This window comes from Apium graveolens, unplaced genomic scaffold, assembly GCF_009905375.1.
Source record: "Apium graveolens cultivar Ventura unplaced genomic scaffold, ASM990537v1 ctg2319, whole genome shotgun sequence".
Taxonomy (NCBI): domain Eukaryota; kingdom Viridiplantae; phylum Streptophyta; class Magnoliopsida; order Apiales; family Apiaceae; genus Apium; species Apium graveolens.
Window position 1 is genome coordinate 57,270 of NW_027417600.1, and position 23,482 is coordinate 80,751.

The 23,482-nt window shown below is 36.5% G+C and overlaps 4 protein-coding genes across 4 annotated transcripts; 1 reads left to right on the forward strand and 3 right to left on the reverse strand.

Annotated features, from left to right (window-relative positions):
- Window positions 1–542: 542 nt before the first annotated feature.
- LOC141700426 (protein ACCELERATED CELL DEATH 6-like) lies at window positions 543–4,998 on the reverse strand. Its single transcript, XM_074504204.1, has 4 exons — window positions 3,417–4,998; window positions 2,341–3,270; window positions 1,679–2,211; window positions 543–1,506 (listed from the first exon to the last, which is right to left on the reverse strand). The coding sequence occupies exons 1-4, from the start codon at window positions 4,225–4,227 to the stop codon at window positions 859–861; spliced, it is 2,922 nt and encodes a 973-aa protein (XP_074360305.1). The 5' UTR covers window positions 4,228–4,998; the 3' UTR covers window positions 543–858.
- A 21-nt stretch (window positions 4,999–5,019) lies between these two features.
- LOC141700428 (uncharacterized) lies at window positions 5,020–6,525 on the forward strand. Its single transcript, XM_074504206.1, has 4 exons — window positions 5,020–5,305; window positions 5,811–5,870; window positions 5,935–5,981; window positions 6,330–6,525. The coding sequence occupies exons 1-4, from the start codon at window positions 5,129–5,131 to the stop codon at window positions 6,415–6,417; spliced, it is 372 nt and encodes a 123-aa protein (XP_074360307.1). The 5' UTR covers window positions 5,020–5,128; the 3' UTR covers window positions 6,418–6,525.
- Window positions 6,526–6,705: 180 nt separating this feature from the next.
- LOC141700429 (proteinase inhibitor PSI-1.2) lies at window positions 6,706–7,238 on the reverse strand. Its single transcript, XM_074504207.1, has 2 exons — window positions 7,077–7,238; window positions 6,706–6,999 (listed from the first exon to the last, which is right to left on the reverse strand). Exons 1-2 carry the CDS (start codon window positions 7,114–7,116, stop codon window positions 6,812–6,814), a joined length of 228 nt encoding a protein of 75 aa, XP_074360308.1. The 5' UTR covers window positions 7,117–7,238; the 3' UTR covers window positions 6,706–6,811.
- Window positions 7,239–7,604: 366 nt separating this feature from the next.
- LOC141700427 (phosphatidylinositol-3-phosphatase SAC1-like) lies at window positions 7,605–23,471 on the reverse strand. The gene is made up of 16 exons (XM_074504205.1): window positions 23,109–23,471; window positions 22,811–23,015; window positions 19,952–20,117; window positions 19,122–19,344; window positions 18,300–18,376; window positions 17,686–17,873; window positions 17,452–17,549; window positions 16,637–16,770; window positions 16,414–16,548; window positions 13,492–13,936; window positions 13,176–13,297; window positions 12,957–13,067; window positions 12,429–12,617; window positions 9,794–9,985; window positions 8,491–8,587; window positions 7,605–8,110 (listed from the first exon to the last, which is right to left on the reverse strand). The coding sequence occupies exons 1-16, from the start codon at window positions 23,220–23,222 to the stop codon at window positions 7,871–7,873; spliced, it is 2,736 nt and encodes a 911-aa protein (XP_074360306.1). The 5' UTR covers window positions 23,223–23,471; the 3' UTR covers window positions 7,605–7,870.
- Window positions 23,472–23,482: the final 11 nt, after the last annotated feature.

Here is a 23,482-nt window from a genome sequence, read left to right on the forward strand (position 1 = left end):
ATTTTGTGAAAATGGTGACCAAATTATCAAATTTGAGAAATGCGGTCAAAAATATCGACAAAATACGTTTTTTCATATTGGGTATTTGAAATACGATTTCTCAGATTGGGTATATGCCCGAATACCCATTCTCTCGGGTATTTCAACCAAATTTTTTTTATTTTTTTAAAGTTGAAATATAATTTCTCAGACTAGGTATATGAAATATGATTTCTCACATTGGGTATATACCCGAATACCAATTCTCAAACTGGGTATTTCAACCAAATTTTTTTATTATTTTTTTGAAAAATGTATTTTTACAAAAAAAATAAGAAAATGATTTTTTTGAGATATCCAATCTGAGAATGGGTATATGATCGGTAAAATTGCCAAAATATTGATAATAGATATTCTTGTCCCTTGTCTCAAAAAATGTTATTTTTATCATTATTATTTAATTTTTGAACATTCTAACTATTTTACATGTATCTAAAGATCCTAAACAGATTCTTGTTGAGTAAGAATTGATGAACCTCACTGGTAATGTGAAGACTTTTACTTCGACTGAGACATACTTCAAGTGAAGTTTAGAGTACAGTTATCAATACCTATCTACATACTTGCCTATGTGCAACAACAAAGAACATCTATAATAAGGGTTAAGTAACCCGTCACACTAAAACCTTAAGATGGTAGAGGAAGGTCTGAACAGGAGACTCGAACCCGAGTCCCTCCCTAAACCGAGCTCTAATACCATGTTAAGTAATCAGTCATACTAAAATCTTAAGGTGGTATAGGAAGACCGGGATTTTATACTCTTTAACAAAGAGAAGTACATAGTTACTCGAAAAAATCTATGAGGGAGAGCAACTGAAATCAAATTGAGTTATGTTCTACGTCTGGATCATAGTAACTCCCAGAAGCCAACATTAACAAACAGATCGGATAGTAGGAGATGTAACGTAATATGGTGAAGGTGGAGGTAAAAGGCAAAATGAGTGGAATGAAGAGTGACAGGAGACATGCAAGGAAAACAATTCCTAGTGTCAAGACAACATTGGCAAGCCAGACAAGTGTGCTAACCACAAGATACACGCCTGCCATAAACGCTAACGACATCGTGGTGAGAGAGATCCCCAGCAATGGTATTGCCAGTTTGAGGGCATTGAGCACTAGACTAAGGTCACCTAACTGTGCCCAGATCAGGGAGACAGCCACCATAATGGCACTATACATTGCGATAGTGTCACAGACCACAAATACCTGGAAAGTGAGCTTACTTAGTAGAGTGGCCATGCCCTCATCTGGCTTGGAATTGCTGTAGCCACCAGGCATTGTGAAACCAGCTGCAAAGGTCACAGTGGCTACAAGGGTTGACACCAGTAAGAGAGTATTGACCCTATCCTTTCCGTAATCCATTTTATATGGCTCCTCTGTAGCAGACATTAGTTTCTCCAATTTGGGCTTGTTCTGAAGCTTGGCCTTTTCAGTTCCAGCAGACTTTAGGGCCATCCATGTTAATCGCTACATGGACACTAAATTTGTCAGCCTTGTATTTATGAAAGACTATCTCTCCAATGAACTTTGTTGCTCTAAATCATTTGACAAAGACATGCAGTTTAATAAATTCAAACACGAGAATAAATTATTGATCGTATTATCTTATGATATCAAATATAATTCGGAGCATACTGACCTGTCTGTAGGAGGTCATTGCTTCCATTAACCCTTCTGCAGCATCTAAAGCTGTTGAACCTTCACTGTTTACAAGCCCTAGGTCAATTCTTTTATCCCACGTCAGGGAACTTACTACTTTTGGATGCCAATTCATAGTTGCCAGATGCAAAGGTGAGTTACCATCCTTGTCCTTTTCATTCAGAAGCAGACCAAGATCTGGAGTTTTAAGAATGTACCTCACAACTTTGTCGTTCCCGTACATAGCTGCAACATGAAGAATATTTTGATTATCTTCATTTACAAACTCTCTCGCATCTGGACAATGCTGAAGCAACATCTCAAGTATGCCAACATGTCCATTTTTGGCAGCAGAATGTACGGGATAGAATCCATAAGCATCCTTCCCAAATATGTCCATCTTAAATGTGTCAATCAAGAATTCAACACCCTCTAAAAAGTTAATGGAAGCTGCATGATGAAGTGGAGTTTGTTCATACTCATTTCTTGCATGTATTCCTACTGCCTTCATTTTTGCGATTTCTTTCAGCAGTACTGCCAATTGGATGCTATCAATTAGTTTACCATGTTAAGATGAATATATTCAAATCTAGAATAGTTTATAAAAAACATGAATAGATAATTGTAACTACAAAATTATAAGTTAAAAGTATGTGAAAGTACCTATATTTCTTGCTGTTATCGTTGCATGGATTAGAGATTTACCCTTTGTAATTTCTTTCTCTACAATAGGTTGATCCGGATAGGAAAGTGTAGAGCTTAATATAGTTTTAACACAGTTGATTTTCTCCGCTTCAATTGCCATGTATAGTGCTGATTTTCCCTGCTTATTTACACAATATGCATCTTCTACATTTGCTACAATCAAGTACCCTGCTACCTTGTCATGATTATTCTTCAATGCTTCATGTAAAGGTGTGTTGCCATCATCATTTATAACCACCCTGTCTTCTAAATTACTAACTGGAGAGCCCTTGCTCATTAGATCAATCTGGAATTTTACAAGGACGTCAACCACACCAACGTGACCAGCAATAGCAGCCGTGTGGAGGGCTGTGTCACCTCTATGATTTCTCTTGTTGAGCAAGCTTTCAAATTTGTGGACAATATAGTCCACGAGATCCTTATTCCCAAAACTAGCTGCCACGTGAAGGACTGTGTTTTTTAGAGGAGTCGTCTGGTTGCAAATTGTTGATAAAGGTGTACATGCATCAATGAATCGATCAATTTTGCCTTTCTTTGCAGCTACATACAATGCAAGGTCCATGGAATGTAGATCAGACCTCTGTTTAGGCCCGTTATCTGCTGTTTCAATCTTTTCTGCATTCAATAGTCTTTTCAACCTCTCGTCTCTTCCTTCACGGAGCTCAGATTGTCTCATATCTTGGACTCTCAGTTCTGGGGGATTATTAGGGTATTTCTTATTTACAGTAGCTGCATCTTGGTCACCGGTATTCTTTTTTAGGTCATCTTGTAGGACAGCGACTCCCTCAAGAAAGCCTATCGATGATGCAATATCAACTAATGATGCAAAATTAACTGGACCAAGTTGGTTTAACATAGGTTTTTTCTCTGTAATCATTCTTAATATTGCTGCCATTGCAGATCAAAATAGCTATGTTAGAAACGATATTAATATGATTCAACTTAAGTTTTTAATAAACTTTTTGGGTCTTTTAACATTCATATGTATGAGTAATTAAGCTGTGAAAATTAACGTTACAACTTAAAAGACTTACCTATATTCCTTCCAGCTATGGCGGCATGCAAAAGAGATTTTCCTTTGACAAGTTGTTCATCTAGAAGGTGCATAAATTCTGATCTTCCATTCAATATCTCTTCAACTAACTCTGTTTTTCCAGCTTCAACAGCCATGTATAATGGCGATTTTCCTTCTTTGTTAACATGATACGCTGCTTCAACGTTCCTTCTTATCAAGTACTCTGCAATTTCCTCGTGATCAACAAAAAAGGCCTCGTGTAAAGGTGTATTTCCCTCGTCATTTTCAGCTACCCTTTCCTCTAACTTTTTTTCAAGTAATGTCACGCGTTCTTCATCAGTCAGCACTAGGCCATCACCATCACCGCGATTAGAGTCACTATACAGACTTTCTTGAAAACTTGAAATGATTTCAACAACACCTAAATGCCCCCCTCTAGCTGCCACATGCAAAGCAGAGTCACCTTTGTGATTCTTGCATGTGATTAAATTGCGGAAATGATCTGCAATAAAACCACTAAGCTCCTCATGTCCGCAGCTAGCTGCAACATGAAGAAAAGTGTCTTTATGAGGAAAAGTTAACTGGCTTAAAATGGTTGTCAAGGGTATTTTCTTCTCTCTGGTTATATTCTCTAAGCAGTTGAGAAAGCTTTCAACGTCTCCGTTTTTCGCAGCTTCCCACAGTTCAATGTACATGGTTTGTTGGATTGGCACTGGTGTTGCAGCTGGTGTTTTTTGTGTTGCAGTTGTTGTTTTCAGTTGCCTCATTCTCTTGAGTCTTTCCGACCTCGAACGCCTGGAGCGTTCTATATCCAGATCTGCACGTCCCATGATTTTATGATCTGCAGCTATTACAATCAACTTCTCTCCCAGGGAGTAATGCTCTTAGGCCTGACAAAACACAATGCACTATTGGTAATGTGTTTTCCTTTGATTAATAGTGTGGAAACTCTCCTAGACAATATATCAAGAGTATGAATAACGCGTAAGTAGACCAGTTTGATACTCTCTTTTCCCGTCTAATTGTATACGGTTTTTTTAATGCTCAACACATATTTTAAGGTAAATATAAAGTATTATTTCATAATTTATTATTGAATTTTTCTTTTTTTTATTAAACTTTAAACAACAAAATTTTATTCAGAAGAAAAAATATTTACGAAACTATACTTTAAAGGAGTATTAAAATACGTGTCAAATCACCGTTCTTCGATATATAGGGGGACCGAGGAAGTATCTGAAAATTAAGAGTAGACTGTACAAAATTGGTTATAAAATGACGGGCGTTATATTCTGATCGGTTATAACTCAACCAAATATAACGAAACCACGTGCATTAACACCTGTATCAATCAATTATTTTCTAAAAAATTAAACTTAAAACAAGACTACATTGAAGGGATAGATAAATCGGGACGGAGTACTAAATAATTTTCATTATTTTCAATGCTTATTATCTAATTACATGGTTTACTTACATTTGTGTTTGATAAGGTCAAAGTCAAAGATATAGAGCTCTTACTAAACTGCTAGCAACTTAGGTGGACCATGTATGAGTACCTGTGTGAGTATGGTGATGATATTTTTGTGTGGTGTTAATTATAAGCTCATTATCCAGAATATGTAAAATAACTTAAGTTTATCCAGTCTGTCTGTCATTTGAAATGCATATATAGTTAAACCTCGATAAATTAATACCCTCGGGAAGGGAGAAAATTATTAATTAATCGAAATGGCAAACTTTTCTGTGTGTTGGAGCTCAATGGTGCCATTGCATGCACCACCAGATCATAGTTCTAATCATCACCTGTTAAAATTTACTACTAGTAGAAATGAAGTTCATGAACAAGGAGAAGGCAGGAAGAGATCAGTTGCAGTTTCTGCAGCAAAACCTGGCGGATTTGCTTCAGTAAGTCATTACATTCGATTTTCCGAAAAAAATGGTGAAAGTAACTATATGCTTATGTTTGCACAATGACATTGCTCAAATAGATGGCTTTCTGTGAGTAAATTTTATATGTTGATTGCTTATATGTGATCCTCCCAAGAGGACGTTACCTTATTCTGAAGTGGGATATACCGGATATGTTTGGTTTGCCACTAGCTTTAACATTGTATGAAAATTTGTACTGATTCATGTACCCTAAGGTCCGTACAAGATAAATAACTGATAATATCGAACTTGAGAGGCATATAATGATACTTTTTGTTAGAATATAAGATCCTGGAAAGGGTCATTCTCTAACACCTTGAAGGTTTTTGAGAATGGCCCTTTCCCGGATCTTATTTTCTAACACTTTTCGATTTGTAATATCAACTATAAGCGGAATCTGGACTCGTGTTACATGAATTTGATGGCAGAACTTTCCGAACAGAGTGATTGTAGGCTTAAATGATATCCAACTTTTGTGCAGATAGGTAAAGGATGTTCAACTTGTAACGGAAAAGGAGGAATAGAGTGCTCTGGATGCAAGGTACTGTTTGCATTTCATGTTTATTCATCTTTTGCAGTATTGATAAAGGCTTGTATGTGCACAGGGAACAGGAAGAAATAAGAAGAATGGGAACATCTTTGAGCGTTGGAAGTGAGTTCTTCTTCTGCATTTTCTTAAACATCATTTTTACGATTAGTTGTGGCATACGATATGAAAGATGTGTCTATTAAGTAACCAGTCCGTCTAAAACCTTAAGGTAGTAGAGGATGGTAGAGGAAGGCCCGAATATGATCTTAAACTCTTTAACACTCCCCCTCAATCGTACGATACGTTTCATACCGATTGACAACAACAAATATAACCAATACCAATATCAATACCAACAACAAATATATTTAAATTAAACAAATGGGGGTGTTATACTCTTTAACAGTGTCGACTCAGGCATTGAGCCATTACCTTTGAATGTTTGAAGTTGATGTTGGTGTGTTCTTATAGGTGCTATGATTGCCAAGGATTTGGAATGAAGGGCTGCCCCAGTTGCGGAAAAGGAGGATTGACACCAGAACAACGAGGCGAAAGATAGTTATAATTTCTTCTTTAAGATACCTAAGAGCTTGTTGAGACTTCAGATACTCATCAACCTTTTGTGAATTCTCATGATATATTTTGCTTATACATACTTTTTTTGTTATCTACATGTCGAAAATCAGCATTAGGTTCAGAAGGTCGTGTTAGGCGCGATGGTTCAGGTGCCTAAATAATTCTCATAATATATTTTGCAAATGGTTCAACACCACTGTAGACAACAGAACTTAAGTGGTTCACATTTCACAGTAAGCAGTAGATTATATAACTGAAATCAAACGCTTGGTACCAGCAAACAAGCATACTAGTCATTGATTCATCATTCAGACGCCTTTCGAGTTTATTCATACTAAACAAACACACACACATACATAACACAGATGATCAGAGTCTCAAGTCTTGCCACAGAACATTGAAGTTCCAGTAGAAAGGTGAAGAGTACAACCTTTCGGAGCTAAGCAGCAGTTGCACTTTGGATCAAGCTTCGTATCACCGGAAGACGGACAAGTCATGTAATCCACCTCCAAGCAGTACAAGGGACAAGCTTTTGCAACTGCACCAGCTTCTAGCAGAAGAATACCTAAACACAGACAAAACCAAATTACTAAAATTTTAATATGTTTCGTATTCGGAAAAAAGAGCACAGAACAAGTTTACCAGACACTAGGAGAACAAGAAAAGTTACTCTTGAAGCCATGGTTGATTGTAAGTTCAGGGTTCAGAGTTTATACAGGGAAGGGATATCACTTCATTGCTCTGATATTATCACTATGTGTGAATTGGATAAAGATTTTTATTTAGGAAGTCAGCATTTTCGTTTATTGACTTCTTTTTTCTTGTTTTTGCAAAGATAAGTGAATTGAACGCTTTGGAAGACTTTTCGATAAAGACAGGCAATATGACTTCACAAATCACTTAAATCTTAATAGAATTTTAAAACATGTGATTATGTGGGCTTCGAAAATCGTTCTCCGGAATTTTAATTAAATTGAATGGTGTCATGAGCTCAAGTGGTTAAGAGTTTATCATTTGTCGTCTCATATCCTGGATTCAATCATCGCTCATTCCGAGAATTCTCATTCCGAGAATTTACAGATACTCGTTTGTAAGGCTATAAGCCATATAATAAAAAATCAAGCTACTGAAATATATACAGTAGCACAACAGAAATAACCACATAAATAGTTTGTCTAAAACATCTCTTACATGGTAAAAAAAAACATCTGTTACATGAACATCTGATTAGACATAACAGAGGAGGTTGACGCTTGAACACAAAGTATTCAAACAGATGAGTTTCAGACACTTGAACAATTTGTACTTCCCACATATTATCGACCATTGTTCAATTGTACGATTCACCAATCTAATCAATCAACCTAATATACAGTATCATGGTATCACAAAGTGACATTATGATCGAAGCCTGAAGAGGATGGTCCTTAAACCTTCTAAATCTTGTCCTCTCCAATTATCCATCTTGTCAGTTGACATGAGTCCCCATATGAAGCTTTACATGAGCTAGGAATGATCCCAAGATCTTCACCGAGTTTTTTGAACTCATCAAGAGCTTCTTCCATTTCTTTTTCAACAGTTTTATCATCCAAACCATCATATGTGCCTGTTTGAAGATAATCGGCATAGAGCTTCTCTTTCTCAGAATCGTCCTGGAATGGTTCCATCAGAGGACCCTGGTTGTTCAAACAATTTAGTATGATAAAAAGTTATACAAGACGAATTCTCAAGGAACAAAAGTCCGTTAGGAATTAATGAACAAATGTGTTGTCAATTGTACCAAGTATGAATGTTGAGTAAAAGAGTAAAGACACGGCATATACTGCATAACTATTTCTAAGGCAATTTGGTTTCCATCCACATAACTAATTACTTTATCGAGGTTGTATGTTATTATACCATGGAACAATGGCTATCAGGAGGTATATAATGTATGCAAACAAGCAAATTTGAAATGTGCGTCTAGCATTCCTTTCATACACGTTTCATAATCTTTTAATTTTTAAATACTATAAACGAATTTATTGTGAAACTCAGATAGAAATTCTCATGTTACCTGACAAAGCTCAGCATAATGCTTGTAAATCTCACTGTTTTCATCTTGATCAGCAAGTAAAGTACCGAGGTCATTTAACGAAGTCATCGCAAGATATCTGCATCGATGGACAAGTGACAACATAAGTACTAATCAATATTACTTTCCACGAATACACGAATATGTCTTTGTGCATTCGCAAACAGTTCTGAAATAGCACACTTATTTCTTTTGTTTAGCATAAGACTGGAAGCTCATGACAACATAAAGAATGTAAATCTGTACAGCTAGGTTTTCCTGAACTCCAGAATTAAATTCTATAAGCTCCTCCTATCACAAACCCAATAAACACTTCTGACCTTTGCAAGACAATATTCAGTTCTTGCAATTTTTAGTTAAAAAAGTTTATAATTTTGTTCAATTCAAATTAGTGGATCTATAAACATTGTAGCCATCATATGAACATATAAATATATTTTTATCAGTAGAAAATATTAACTGACTTCCGGCATCTTAAAACTTTGTATGGCATAATTAACTAATCCAGTATTATAAAAGGGAATCGGATCCCCTTCAGCGTACTTTTCAACAATATTCACCAACAGCACCTTGGGTGAACAAAAACTGTCGAACTTGGTCTAAACCATAGTTATCTAATACAAACAGTTTAAAACTTTCTTTCATGTAAGTAATACCAAATGACATAGGATAAAAAGTGCATTAGCATAAAAAAATTACTCTTATCTTAGTCAAATCAATGGGTGAATTCGTCAGGAAAGAGAAGGCAATATTCAAGCTTCCAACTTTACCCACATATCATTCAATTTTAGCTAGTATCAGAAATTTTTGCATCGTAGTGTATCCAAAAATTTTATCATCTGTACTACTGACAACCTTTGTTCACAGTTATCAAAAGTAGGTACAGGTCAACCGGTGGTATCCGCAAGAAAAGTTGTACACGGATTATAGATAAAAGGAAACTGAAAAAATAGGGATAAAAATATAATGATTTAGAAAAACAAGGGTGGTCCACGCATTGTACGGGACTGAGATATACATAGCACTTTATGAAGGCTACCTCTCCACTCTATAACTACTACAGAATTCACATGGATAACACTGAAGGCAAGAGGCTTATAAAAAAAAAAAAAAAAGGAAACATCTCATAGCTAAGCAGTAAGACACTACAAACTTCACCATGCATCAATAAAAACAGCCCCATCAACAGAAAATGTGTTGTTTATCTTTCAGTTACTTGGTGTTCTTTTTAAAGTCTCAGGAAATAAAGAAAAGAATCTAAGATCTCACAGTCAAGGCAACTTACCTTTGGAACACCTCTTCTTCATTACTGTTAGCAGTATAAGAAAGTCGATCCATGTCAAATAAGTAATCAACTCTGCTTCCATTCTGAGACCCCTCGTTAGCACATTCACTGGACACCACTTTACTCGTCGAGCTACTCTCTTCCAACTTTCTTTGACCAAAAACCCAATTTGGGGTTTTAAGCTGAATTTCTCTGCAAGATATATAGGAAGATTTCACAGAGTGCTATTTAGATGATAAAGTCAGAGACATCTTTAACCAATGCAACTGCAAGACCCAATCAAACACATGCAAGATCTATCAAAGAGGTACATGTATTTTTTTCGTGATGAAAAAACCAGTATTATATCTTTAATTGATATAGGGAGGAAACAATGATCAATTCAATAGTAACATCTTATCCTGAGGTAGTTGGATCAACCTGAAAATTGTCACCTAACATAACAACATGGATAAATTTAATATACCAAAAGAAAATATAATTTGCATAAAACATTACTATATCAGCTCATGCAAGCCTTCTGCACATGTGCTTAATTATACCTACAATATGAAGATTTGGATTGCGACAAAGTAGTACTTGATCGATCCTATTTAAACATCACCTGAAGTGTTTATTCTGAAAATTGGTTAAAATGTGTTTTTAACTTGAAAAAAGTTTCCTAATGTAAAATTTGTTCAGTTTCCGATATCTTTAGCATTAAACCGTTACAGGCAACATAGTTGGTTCTTCAAAAGAAGAGTCAGCTACATATTGCAACAATGAATTTTGACCTCTATGGATTTACCACGATACAATATCGCTGAGAGATAGAAAAGCTAAAGAAGAAACCAGCTAGCTTACATAGAGGAAACCGAACAAATGTGTGACAGTAAATCATCCACTCTATCTAGTAGTGGACGAAAAAAAAATTAAGGTAAACTTGTCGAAATCCTCTGCATGGGAAGAGGCAAAAATAAATTTGAGGACCAGATAAAGACATGATTTAAAGGTAATGAGCAAAGATGATTGAAGTACTTATCTCCTCTTTTTCTTTCATCCACTTGACAACTATCAATATTGTTCTAGCAGCTTATAAGCTTGTGAGCCTGCTTATAAGCTAGCTTTCTAGCTTTAAGAACTACCTTTTCCGAAATGACAAATAAATTCTTACTTTTGGGCTTGTAAGCCATAATATACATGCTACAGGGTGAACTTAATTTCCGACTGATAAGCTGAGATGGTAAAAATTGTCGAACCATAAAATTGTCTTTATTAGGCCTTTTGCTTTCAACACCTAGCTACACATACATCTACCTAAAGTTCCTACGTGTTTCCCCTCCTCGGAACTTAAAATGACCTCAGAGTTTTCAATCATAAGCCATTTGCTCTATTATTTAGAAGTTCCGAGTAATGAGCTATCAGGTGTTCAGACCAGTAATAAGTTCATGTGGTTCATTGAAATCTTCCCATATAATTTTTATAGTCAAACACACATCAATATCTTGAGACGAGGTCACCAAGTTCCACTTCAACCAACGCCAACTTCACAATTAACCTACACTTCTTTACTTCCAAATTTTTGAATAAAGAGCTCTTAGAGGCACACCAAATAAAAAAAGCCAGATAATGATTTGTTATTCCAATTTCCAAGTACTCCCAACCGAGTTGAAGGTAAAACTGAAATAACATAATCCTATAAAAGGACAACAAATATAATACAGGTCCCTGGTCCCAAATGTTATCATCAAAGCAAGAAAATATAACACTGCACTATACAAAATTCCAATAGCTTGATTTATTATGCAAGAAAAATAAACTTAAGGATTTGGCAATTAGCTGTTCGTTGTATCTGATTGAATTAGCTGTTTTGACTAGCTGATTGAGTAAGTTGTTTTGACTAGTGTATGAATTTAGTTGTTTTGAATGAAACTGTTTGATAAATAGATGTTTCTGTCAAGAAACCAGTTACTCTAAAACCTCAAGGTGTTAGAGAATGGTCTTTTTCAGGATCTTATATTATTCTAACACTCCCCCTCACTCGAAAGCCCATTTATGGGTCGAAAAGTGGAGCACGGGCGCCCATCTTTGGGGCATAAATTTGCCTTTTGTGTCCCTCATAAATTGTGAGAAATGTTGGGGGTGGCAGTGATCGAAGTGATCGAACCCGAGTCCTCTGTCAATCTGAGCTCTCATACCATGTCAAGGAACCAGTTACTCTAAAATCTCAAGGTGTTAGAGAATGGCCCTTTCCAGGATCTTATATTATTCTAACAGTTTAAATTAGCCTTTTTTATACATAAACAATCATCTAAGTGAAAAATCTCCTCCCAAGTAGCTTTTTCAAAATTAGCTTTTTGGGACCAAACAACTATTTCAAAAAGCTAACTACCAAACACTAATATTAGAGGTTTCATTTGGTCAAACCTCTAATCAAGTTCAAAAAACTAATTTTTGACCAAGAAGCAAACTTCCAAATAGGGCCTTAGACAACTGAATAATAATGATCAAATAAATGCCACCTTAAACATAAGAAACAGAAACTGCAATTGATTCAGTGCGAGTTTATTAATGCATTTTTTCCAGAGAATTATAGTAAAGCATTGTAGCTATATTAAATGATAAGATTGCAAATGCAGATAAAGAGGAGAATTACGCTGCATCAGGTGCCATTCCAAAATTTCCAGTTCTTTGATCCGGTTCTGTCCAAAGCCTCACATTCTTTATAGAACTGCATGTTTGTTCTAACAATTTGTCGAATGATGTTAACTTCATCCGAGAGAAATCCTCTCTCCAAGCAGGAACGGGGGAAAGGACAGATACAGACCTAGCATTTGAATGAGACCTGAATAATAATATAAGATAATAGGTAAATTCATACGCTTGTATTTTCAACTTCATAGGATTGGGTATGTCTATACATCGTAAGCAATGCACATGATACTATTTGCAAAGACCAAAGTTACATTAACGAGTACTAAACCACGAACGAGAAATTTCATCTAATACCTGCATTCAAAAGTAACCTAAGAAGGGCACCTCAGAACCTATTTTGCACAGCTGATACCATATATTTTTATATAACTAACTTGATAGGCTTTCGGTCCAATCAAAGTCCAAACTCCCTGAACAAGGTATTTGAAGGAAGAAATGAAAAGGAAACAAAATGATCATCACATTTTACCTCTTCCCTGGGGTGATCTTATCTTCAATGCCAGTAACATGAAGGTAATAATCAGAGTCCAGATCCCATATAGTTGGTTTGCCTTCTTGTGGTTTAAAGTAGCCCAAAAATCTAAAACAGAACCAATAAACCATACTCAAATTCTTCTAAAGATGTGAATGCAGCAGATACAAAAAAAAATATGAAGTTAATACAAGATGAAACAAAGAAGATCAATACAAATTAATAGCATCTTGTTTTTCGCCATCGGTATACGTATTGCTGTAATATCGCTTGATAGATTTTATCAATTCCCTAGATTGCGTTGTTGCTTTCCACTTCCCCTGCCTCTCTGGAAACACCTGTAGAGCAAAAGGTAATCCAGAAGTTACTTCCCAAGGTATATGAATAATGATCTGCTAATTATGTAAAAGAAGGATGGTCTGTTCTGCAATTTAAATTACTGTGTACGATAAGATATTGATATTCAAGAAAAAATAGCTATCAATTTAAACTAGTAATACAATGAATTGCCACAATTTTCTGGTAGACCTACAGTATTCTGAGCTGCCGAACCGGCATATTGTTGGGCTAGAGCATCCCCCATACTTTGGTACATTTCCATCAAAGCTGCAGCAATGCTACTATCAGCGTCCACTTTAGGCTCATCTGTCAAACTCATTGCATGGAGTTGGCGGCCTAGAGCTGCTAGACCATAAGCATATTGGGCAACATTTGTACGATCCAAACAATCGATACAGTTGGTGCGCAGAACTCCACACTGAAACCTTGGTGCAGCATTACCATAGTTATTATTCGAAGAATGTTGAGGTCCTACTGACTCTCTGCCTCTCATTATAGTTGAATTTAGAGTATCAATATTACTCCCAATTCTTGCAAGATCCCCCGAATTAGCTCGTAGATCTCTAAGGTCCCCAGAATTAGCTCGTAGATCTCTAAGGTCCCCAGAATTAGCTCGTAGATCTCTAAGAGAAGCATCCCTAACAAATGAAAATGACGGAAATAAGCTTACAGCAGATTCAAAAATATATCAGTATCCTTTTAACTTGGTATGAACCAAACACAAATCATTCAGGTCAATATGTCTCTGTATACTTGATATTCAAGAATTCGCAATATGTACTGGCAGTACATTTACTGCCTAGAAAGGTAGAGGGATTGATATGTGGTGGAATATACTAATGTTGTTAACATCTGTAACCAAACACAATTCATTCAGGTCAATATGTCTCTGTATACTTGATATTCAAGAATTCGCAGTATGTACTGGCAGTACATGTACTGCCTAGAAAGGTAGAGGGGTTATTATGTGACGGAATGTAATAATGTCTTAACCTCTGAAAAATTTTCAGGAAATCTTGTAAGAACTTAGTTTCTTCATTGGTGCTCCTGAAATTATTTTCACTATAAAGTCCTCGTAGAATGTCTTTGGAATCTGACACAACATATAGCTCACGGCTTAATGTTTTAGTTATCACATTTGATCCGAGAAATATACCCAATATTACATCGCTGATTAGATACTGAATCATATATACATGCCTAAGCATTCCCATTGCCAAGAGATACGGGGCAGATATTGAACAACTTTGTTCCCAGCACTCTCCAGTGTTTAAAGGCAAGATATTTTATACTCGGGGGAAACCAACCTCCCCCCCCCCCCCAATCTCAGTGGCTGAAGCTACAGCAAACAAGGCTAAATATTACCAATTTTCAATGAATAGAGTTGAGTAAGAATTGAGAACAATCCCAGTATGTAATTCCGCAACCTACAAAGAAATAACAACTCAAGCATTCTTACAAAACAACGCCGAAATTGAATAGGCAAGCGATAACAGTCGTCAAATTGTGGCCCTTAAATTGACTGTCACAGTGGTGTCAACGTTAAAAGTATTCTATCAATTTTCAACCCCAACCCTCCCTTGTAGTGTGCTGGTTAATTCATTGATACATTTCAGTAACTGCCAAGCGTCACTTGCCTAAGAGCATCTCAATGTCTCTATGCATCTTTCCTCTGCATAGCGTAGTTTAGTAGTCCGGTACCACATTTTACTACCAATTCAGATATCACTCATTACCTCCATCTTGCAGGTACTTCATCAAAAGAATATAATTGTTTCTTTTAAGAGACATTGATACATGACCCTTGCTAGGAATATGTTCTTACTATTCCTACTTATCTTCAATACGCTACTACCCTCATCAAAAGTGGCCTGCACAAAGTAATGATAAAGCGCAACCCTAAATTCATAAGAGGAACTACTGACTGCAGAGCAAGAGATTATGGATTTTATTTGTATCTAGTTTATCTTATTAGTAAGAAATAAAGTTTTTTTTGCTAATTTATTAAGAAATGAAGGTAATTGTAAAATGAAGGTAATTGTAAATCTTTATGATTTTTTTATTTTTTTCAAAATAATATATTATAAAAAATTCACATTAGATTTAATAGTAGAGTGATTGGAGGAGTTATTCTTTCAATTAATTATGGTAGTGGAGAACATAGATGTTAAAAAAGATATTTTGTAGTTTCATTTTTAACACTAGTAGTAGATTCTACAAGGAGATGAAATACTTTTCTAGTTTCAGAGTTTTATTGAATTAGAGTATATTTGTCAATGAGAGGGTTGCGATCCATTATCTTTTCTACCTTCAGCAGTTGAAAAAGTCTTGAGGTAGTGTATTTTATGCAGTTAATCCGCCCAAGGCTATCTTTTTACTGTTTAATTCCAAAATTCCTAATTAATTTCTTTTTTGCATCAACTACTGTTTGTTTTAAACTGGGTGCCGCTAAGGGGGCTAACAACATTATTCTCCTCTCTCAAAGTAAATCTTCCAAGAATACACCCCACCCCCTACATTATAAACCCACATGCACTCACCGTTCCTCCAACAATTATTTTAGAGCATATCCATATTCAATGGTCCAAGACTCTGAGTAAACTAGAGCATGATAACTCTCAAATTTGAGTAGTTTCAACTTCTGTTTGCTACTAGAGTTCAAGAATGGAAGCACCTCTCAGCCTTACCCATTTGTTAAAAGAAAAACTTAATATATATAATCAGCCTCCGGATATCCTGCTTAATCCAGTTTGCACACTCTCCATCCTCATTTCTCTCATGGTTTCAAAAATCTTATACCTAACGAGGTCTACATGCAAAGTATTATTTCTCTAATCTGCAAAATACCTATGCATCTTTCTAAACTTACATAGAACTGAAAGCATGAGATACTACATTAAAATATATGCATCAGGCAACTCCCTTGTCCCCACCTTCCACACTAATCTAGTTCTTTTCAAATCCTAAATATCAAACACTTCGACCTATAGCGAACATATTCATGTGAAATTGATGAGCACATAAGAAGCACTTGCATCAGTTCAAGAAATCCAGAATACAAAGCTGTACATAAGAGCTTAATAAACCCACAAACCACTTTGGAAAAACGGCGTACCTTGTAATAATGTTACGACTGATCTGGCTAGATTTTCTTTTGACAGCTAAAGGCTTTCCACTATAGTAGAACCCAGTCATGTCAAGTGCTTCACTTGCCACACCACCTAATACTGCCAATACATTGGCAGATTTGCTTGAAATTGGCAGATAAAGATAGTAGTTAGTGCAAAGGAAAAGAAACTTCTATTGCATAATGCACATAACAATATGTAAGTTGATACCTCTTTGCAAACTTGTTAAAGTCCCAATGAATAAACTTCAGCTGCTTTTCTTCGGGAAGAATCTGATTTAGATATCCAACTGCAGTGGTAAACTCACGCCTCAGCATCATTTCTCGTGGTCGTTTCTCGACAGTCTACAAAACAACTATATATATCAGTAAAAAGTACCAGACAATGTAGCACACATTTAGAGCATGGCATGGGCAATTGAATCAAAAGCATTGAATCAGGAAATAACACATTTGACATAGTCCAAAACTGTTACATTTAAAGACCACTATACATTAATTATAGAGTTATAGACAGTCAGTCAGTCAGTTTATTGTACGTACATTGTTGTTTCTCCATACAAGTATTAACACTAAATTTGCACTGTGTACCTATAACTACTAAATATGAGGTCAGCAAAGGCATTATAGCCTTATAAATAGTTCCCTCATACTTGCCCAATTTTTTGTTACATAGCTAGAATAGATACATTTTAATAGGGTCGTGTCAGGTCAGCTGATTTAGGTCGCATAAATAAGTAGACCTGAACCTGACCTAAAAAAATTAAAAAGTCAAAATATTCCACCAGAATTGTTGTAACCGGGAATAGCCCGAATCCAAACTGGAAATCCCTTTTATTACAAAATATTCTATTATGAGCTTAATGAGGACAACTACTACAAAGACATATAAAGAACATAAATGCATACATGTACGAGTGAAAGGAAATAAATCAATAGCTCATGTGATAATTATGGATTATATTGAAGGGGATGTTTACATCTAGCAAGGCATCATAAAAAGATATCTATAATAATATAATAAACCTTAATAAGGTTAAGGACTATTATTGGGTTGCCATATCGCTCTGCCACGTCCTCGAAGTGCATCTTTGTTGCCTCATATGTAGGATCATACCTTTGCACTGAAGTTGAAGAGCACAGAAATAACAAAAAAAAATTATCCAGAAGAAAAGCCCAAGTATACCGGCACAAATTCAAGCCAAACTACGACATGAAACTACTTAAGAAAAGTAAAGTAATTCTGAAGAAGTTTCTTACATATTATATCAGGCTTGGGACTAAATCTTGAGGCTTCTTGTGACCAAAAGAGGGGAATTGAACCCCTCATCTGTACAACAGAACTCATTCTTCCTTTACGTCGACCGGCTTCTTCATCAAGAACAATTTGTTCTGTTTCAACATCATTCGCAACCCTTCCCCTGTCACTTACTCCTCTTTTCAAATAACTGGATTCACCAAAGACAATAGTTGAAGAATACAATAAACTACTTACTAGTTACTGCACTAAAAGATATTCTAGAGTTCAGACTTCAGATATATTTCAGAATATATATTCCTAGTGGTAGATGTAAAATATATTGGCATACAAGTCAAAAACATGAAATGAAAATTGCCTTATATTTCATAATTATCTGCAATAAGCAACATTAACATCTGACTTAAGTGACTTGGCTTAGTGCAAGAACTCAGTGCAAACGTTTTGCAAGTAACAAAATATATAAATTTAATTAAATATCAAAGGTCCGTTAAATCACTTGGAGTCCTCCCAAATACAACATTGCAAAATTTATCATGATTTTGAAAAAAAAAAGTGCAAAATAAAGACTTGTAATAAACTAAAACACACTTAAATACTTCAAAGTACGCCATACCGTGTCCCGGCAAAATGTCGAGAGCGTCTCGAAACCAGTGTGACACTGAAGTCCCTTCCAAAGACTGAGAGCCTTGTCTGCATTTATCACACAACAAAGTGTCCAACTGAAGTCTCAGATATGCCCAACTCCATTTATAAATACTTCATATTTATCCTTCCGGACAGATACGTTATGTATAAATTATGAAAGATCTCAAAAATTGACATTACAATTTAATATATATTGTGCATGCTGACAGTGTGCAAGTTGAAATTCGTAATTCTAGTTTCCTGTACAACGCTCTGGTGGAGACATAAGGCCGTGGGGAAGGTGAAAAACTAAGAGGTTTAGAATATCTTAAAGTTGTATTGATCTAGTGTGTACTATATGAGATAACTTTAACAGATATATGTAACTATCTGCAGTGCATAACCCCTCCCCCATCACCAGCAGATGTCTATCGGCTCATCCAGCCACTAGTAGTAGCACTGGTCTCTCTTTTAAGTAAACATTTGTTGGTTCTTCCTGCCTAGCCTATGAGTAATCACTGTACCAACAAGTTACTGCAGTATTTACATAGTGCTTTGACATAAAAGAATATACTCAAAATACTCCCTTCATCTAAATTAAACATCCTAATTTGTTTCAGTACATTGACCAAGAAAAAGTAGCAGTAGAAATCGAAAGAGGCATTATTGTGTAACATCAGACCAAACAAAATTAAACGTCTTTTTTGGAACAGAGTGAAAAAATGTAACTAGTAGTTAAAACAAATCATAGTAAGCAGTGTATATGCAAGAAAGACATATAAACCAATGATACAAACTGAGATGTCAATACCTGCTTAAAATTACCATGAACCAAAGCAAGTGTCCATATTGTGTTATTGCATCTTGATCGAATTGGTTCAGTTAAAAAGGCATTCCACACAAATATATTCTCATATGGCATACTTTCTTCAGCTAGTGATGTGACATTCTTCTGCAGACTTTGCATTATAGGGTATGTGTAGCTATAGAAAAAATCTTTAGTCAAGTCTACACTGGATAGAAGCTTCTTGTACCTGCAAATATTACAATTTAACAAGAGTAAACCAGATTTCAACTTAACATGGTGACCAATGAGGAGGCTGAGGGATATTGCAGGCAGAAATTTGAATTATAATAGCCACATGGGGGTGAGGAATGAGAAAAGGAGCAAAGACTTGTGCTCATCCACTCTGTAAATGATAAGCTAAATAATTTTCTACCTCCCTAAGCATGTCCAATTGTCCATGCATGAGAGAAGAAGATTATATATTATGGACCCATAAAGAGTGCCTATCCATGCTACTGAGGTGGTGGAGGTTTAGGAAATCATTGCTTGTTTAGGAAATAGAAGAAAGCAAAAGCCTTTGATTAACTTGTTCAGATTTTACTCTGCTATTAGAAATAAGCAAGTCCAAATTTACTGAAAGCCCAGATGATGCACACTTGCAAAGTGGTGCTTAGGTAGATTCTGATGTAGACCTGTAAATTTTAGGCTAAACGGTTGTTTTAACTTTTGTATACGACTATAAGTCATATCATAATGTTTCACATATAAATTTTAAATCTCCAAGTTTTACTGGTTTAAAAATTACAAAGTAAATTTTGTAATCAGAAGTCAGAACACATGAAAATTTGGATTACCTCAACTCAGTTTTTGAAAATGCAGCTTCAGTTTGAACAGACGCGTGTGGGATAGATATTATTTGGCTTTCATCTATACTGTATATTGCATGACCACATATGCACCCAATTTGCCGACGCTTCGTTACCACTATCAGATAATATGATTCCAAGAATTTAATACAACCTACACAGACAAAAGAAACAGAGGTACTTAATAGCTAGAAATTCAATCGAGACACATACAATTTGTTTATTGGAAAGAAAATGGGTGTGCATAGAAATTTGTTTACCTATCTAATGGGTAAATATTCATAATTATCATTCCCTCAATTGTGTTAATACATTTTGAAACTAAAATTCATTCCCACTAATGGGGAAATGAATGCTCATTGCTAATAGGAATAACGTCCCTCATCAGGGTTAGTATATATTCGCAATATATAGTGTCCCATTGTTTAGAAGTATGGAAAGTCTGTAACCACTACGGTAAATGTAGCCGCCTATTATTTAATAATAAGGAAACTATAATTGAGATAAGTAATCCCTCCATTTCTTTTTAAGTGCCGTTTTTTTACCATGAACACTTATTAAAAATGTACAGTAATTACTGTGCTTTTTTTATTACTCCGTCCCTAATTAGTTGTTCGGTTTGACTGTTCAGTCATCAAACTGACCAATTTCTGACCAAAGATTAAAATTTATCCGTTTGTAACTTTAAAAAACTAAAAACTACATTTCAAAGTAGATTACATGTGGTTTCCAATGATACAATTTTTTTAAATATTTTCAATTATATAATATACAAAATTTCAGTCAAATTGCGGTCAATTTGACCATCAAAAGTCAAAAATGTTCAACTAATTAGGGACGAAGTGTTAGGAGTTGTCCCACGTCGTTTGTGGGAGAGGCAGTTTACTAGAATATAAGCACCCACATAACTCCACTAGTATGAGGCTTTTTAAGAGGTGCTCAAAACCAAACCCGTGCGGGCTCGGCCCAAAGCGGACAATATCATACTAATGTGGAGTTAGGCCTGCTTAGCAAGCCCAACAAGTGGTATCAGAGCATCAGGTACGGTCATACCTAGAACAATCTTAGTTGGGTTTCCGGAATGGACCTAAGAGAAGGCAGATGGGCTACCTAGTATGGGCTCAAGGAAAAGGCAGGTGGGCCTTCTAGTATGGGCCTAGGGAGAGTCAGAAAGCCGATAAGATTCCAGTATGGGTCCAGGAGGAGCAGATGCACAATCAAGTGGCAGATTCGACTGGTGTCAAGCTCGATGTGCCTTAACTCCACATTAGTATGAGGCCTTTTGGGAGTGACCAAAACCAAACCCGTGCGGGCTCGGCCCTTAGCAAGCCCAACAAGTGGTATCAGAGCATCAAGTTGTAACGGTCCAGAACAATCTCAGTTGGGTTTCCGGAATGGACCTGGGAGGAGGCAGATGGGCTACCCAGTATGGGCTCAAGGAAAAGGCAGGTGAGCCTTCTGGTATGGGCCTAAGGGGAGTCAGAAAGCCAGTTGGATTCCAGTATGGGTCCGGGGGGAGCAGATTCACAATCAGGTGGCAGATTCGACTGGTGTCAAGCTCAATGTGCCTTAACTCCACATTAGTATGAGGCCTTTTGGGAGCGACCAAAACCAAACCCGCACTTTTGGGAGTGACCAAAACCAAACACGTGCGAGCTCGGCCCAGAGCGGACAATATCATACTAATGTGGAGTTAGGCCTGCTTAGCAAGCCCAACAAGTGGTATCATAGCTATGGTTGAGAAGGTCCATAACAATCTCACGTGGGCTCCAGAATGGACCTAGGAAGCAGCAGATGGGTTACCCCGGGATGGGCTAAAGGGGAGGCAGACGGGCCTTCCAGTATGGGCCTAAGGGGAGCCAGATAGCCAGATGAACTTCTAGTATGGGTCGAGGGGGAGCCTAGTCACACTGAAGGAGGTAGAATTGACAGGTGTCGGGCCAGATGTGTGAAGGGGGGGATTGCTAGGAGTTATCCCACATCGTTTGTGGGAAGCGGAGATTGCTAGCATATAAGCAGACAGTTAACTCCAATTAGTATGAGGCCTTTTGGGAGTGACCAAAAACAAATTCGTGCGGTCTCGGCCCAGAACGGACAATATCATACTAATGTGGAGTTAAGGCCTGCTTAGCAAGCCCAACAAGTGGTATCATAGTCAGGTTGTAACGGTCCAGAACAATCTCAGTTGGGTTTCCAGAATGGACCTAAGAGAAGGCAGATGAGCTACCCGGTATGGGCTCACGGAAAAGGCAGGTGGGCAGCCAATAGGATTCCACAACAATCTCAGCCAGATAACTCCACTAGTATGAGGGGTAGTTTGCTAGAATATACGCAGCCAGATAACTCCACTAGTATGAGGCCTTTTGGGAAGTGCAACCAAACCCGTGCGGGTTCGGCCTAGAGCGGACAATATCATACTAATGTGGAGTTAGGCCTGCTTAGCAAGCCCAACACGAAGGAGCATCAATGTAGTTTTATTTTCAACCTCCATCCTTCATCTAAACCTACTATCGTTAATACTAGTACTTGGATAATGTATAAATTTAATATTAAAAAAGGTATTTAGATGAAAAGCAAATGTACTTGTCTTGAAAATGTAAAAACAACACTTAACTTGAAAGTCAAACTTAGTCAAAATAAAATAAAACGGAGGGAAAGTCTTATCCTTATCACTGTCTATTATTTAGTCAAAGTCGGGCAAATTGACTGAGAAAAGTGAAAAAGTAGACAACTATTTCGGCACTTAAAATGAAATTGTAGAACATTTATTTTTTCCGACTCTAATTACAAGCATAATTCACATTTTCACACATATGAACATAAATAAATGCTTAAGTTAATGTATACCAGCAATGCCATAGACTTTAGCAACAACACTCAATCCACCGGTAGCACGATTCCCCTCATCAATCCGTTGAAGCAAACTCTTAACCTCCTTCGACGAATAAACCACAGGATCCTCACTTATATTCAACTCGAACGCTTCCATTCGATCAATTTTCAGTACTCGAAAGTACCTTTTCTTCCGATCACTTCCAATTAAGTAAAATCTCTACAAAAGCAACACAAATAATCAAATTAAACACAAAATCAACCACAATTACGACCGTAATTGATGAAATAATGAAATAAGTTTGATCGGTACCGCTCGAGTTTCGTAAAGAGTGAATTTCTCCAGCGAGTACGAGTTCGGATCGAATTCGAGATCGGTTGATCGGAGATTTGGGGGTTTTGAGCTTGGTTTCTCTTGTTTTGCCATTGGAAAGTGAGAAATGATGTGTAGATACAGATGTTTGTGTGTATAGTGTTTTGAATTTTGGGGAGATTATATATAGAGTAGCTTTTCGCGGATTATTTTGTGTACTTTCAAACAAATTTGAAAAACATTGCAGATGAAGGTTTTTTATGGCTTAATGTTGGGGCAAATAGGAGGTGGAAAAAGTATTATAATTGTGTGTCGTAATAATTAAAAATGGAAATCGGTTGTCGTGATTTATTGTCTCGTTCATCGGTTTCCCG

What these genes read in the sequence shown, in the direction of transcription:
- LOC141700428 (XM_074504206.1), top strand. Translation starts at nt 5,129, where the DNA reads ATGGCAAACTTTTCTGTGTGTTGGAGCTCAATGGTGCCATTGCATGCA. An exon ending in TAGAGTGCTCTGGATGCAAG is followed by an intron (nt 5,871 to 5,934) that starts GTACTGTTTGCA and finishes GTATGTGCACAG; the next exon opens with GGAACAGGAAGAAATAAGAA. An exon ending in AACATCTTTGAGCGTTGGAA is followed by an intron (nt 5,982 to 6,329) that starts GTGAGTTCTTCT and finishes GTGTTCTTATAG; the next exon opens with GTGCTATGATTGCCAAGGAT.
- LOC141700429 (XM_074504207.1), bottom strand. Translation starts at nt 7,116, where the DNA reads ATGGCTTCAAGAGTAACTTTTCTTGTTCTCCTAGTGTCTG. An exon ending in TCTTGTTCTCCTAGTGTCTG is followed by an intron (nt 7,000 to 7,076) that starts GTAAACTTGTTC and finishes GTCTGTGTTTAG; the next exon opens with GTATTCTTCTGCTAGAAGCT.
- LOC141700427 (XM_074504205.1), bottom strand. Translation starts at nt 23,222, where the DNA reads ATGGCAAAACAAGAGAAACCAAGCTCAAAACCCCCAAATCTCCGATCA. An exon ending in AGTCGTAACATTATTACAAG is followed by an intron (nt 13,937 to 16,413) that starts GTACGCCGTTTT and finishes TTCATTTGTTAG; the next exon opens with GGATGCTTCTCTTAGAGATC. An exon ending in GTTCGGCAGCTCAGAATACT is followed by an intron (nt 13,298 to 13,491) that starts GTAGGTCTACCA and finishes TTTGCTCTACAG; the next exon opens with GTGTTTCCAGAGAGGCAGGG.
- LOC141700426 (XM_074504204.1), bottom strand. Translation starts at nt 4,227, where the DNA reads ATGGGACGTGCAGATCTGGATATAGAACGCTCCAGGCGTTCGAGGTCG. An exon ending in CATAGCTGGAAGGAATATAG is followed by an intron (nt 3,271 to 3,416) that starts GTAAGTCTTTTA and finishes CTGCAATGGCAG; the next exon opens with CAATATTAAGAATGATTACA. An exon ending in CAATGACCTCCTACAGACAG is followed by an intron (nt 1,507 to 1,678) that starts GTCAGTATGCTC and finishes GTGTCCATGTAG; the next exon opens with CGATTAACATGGATGGCCCT.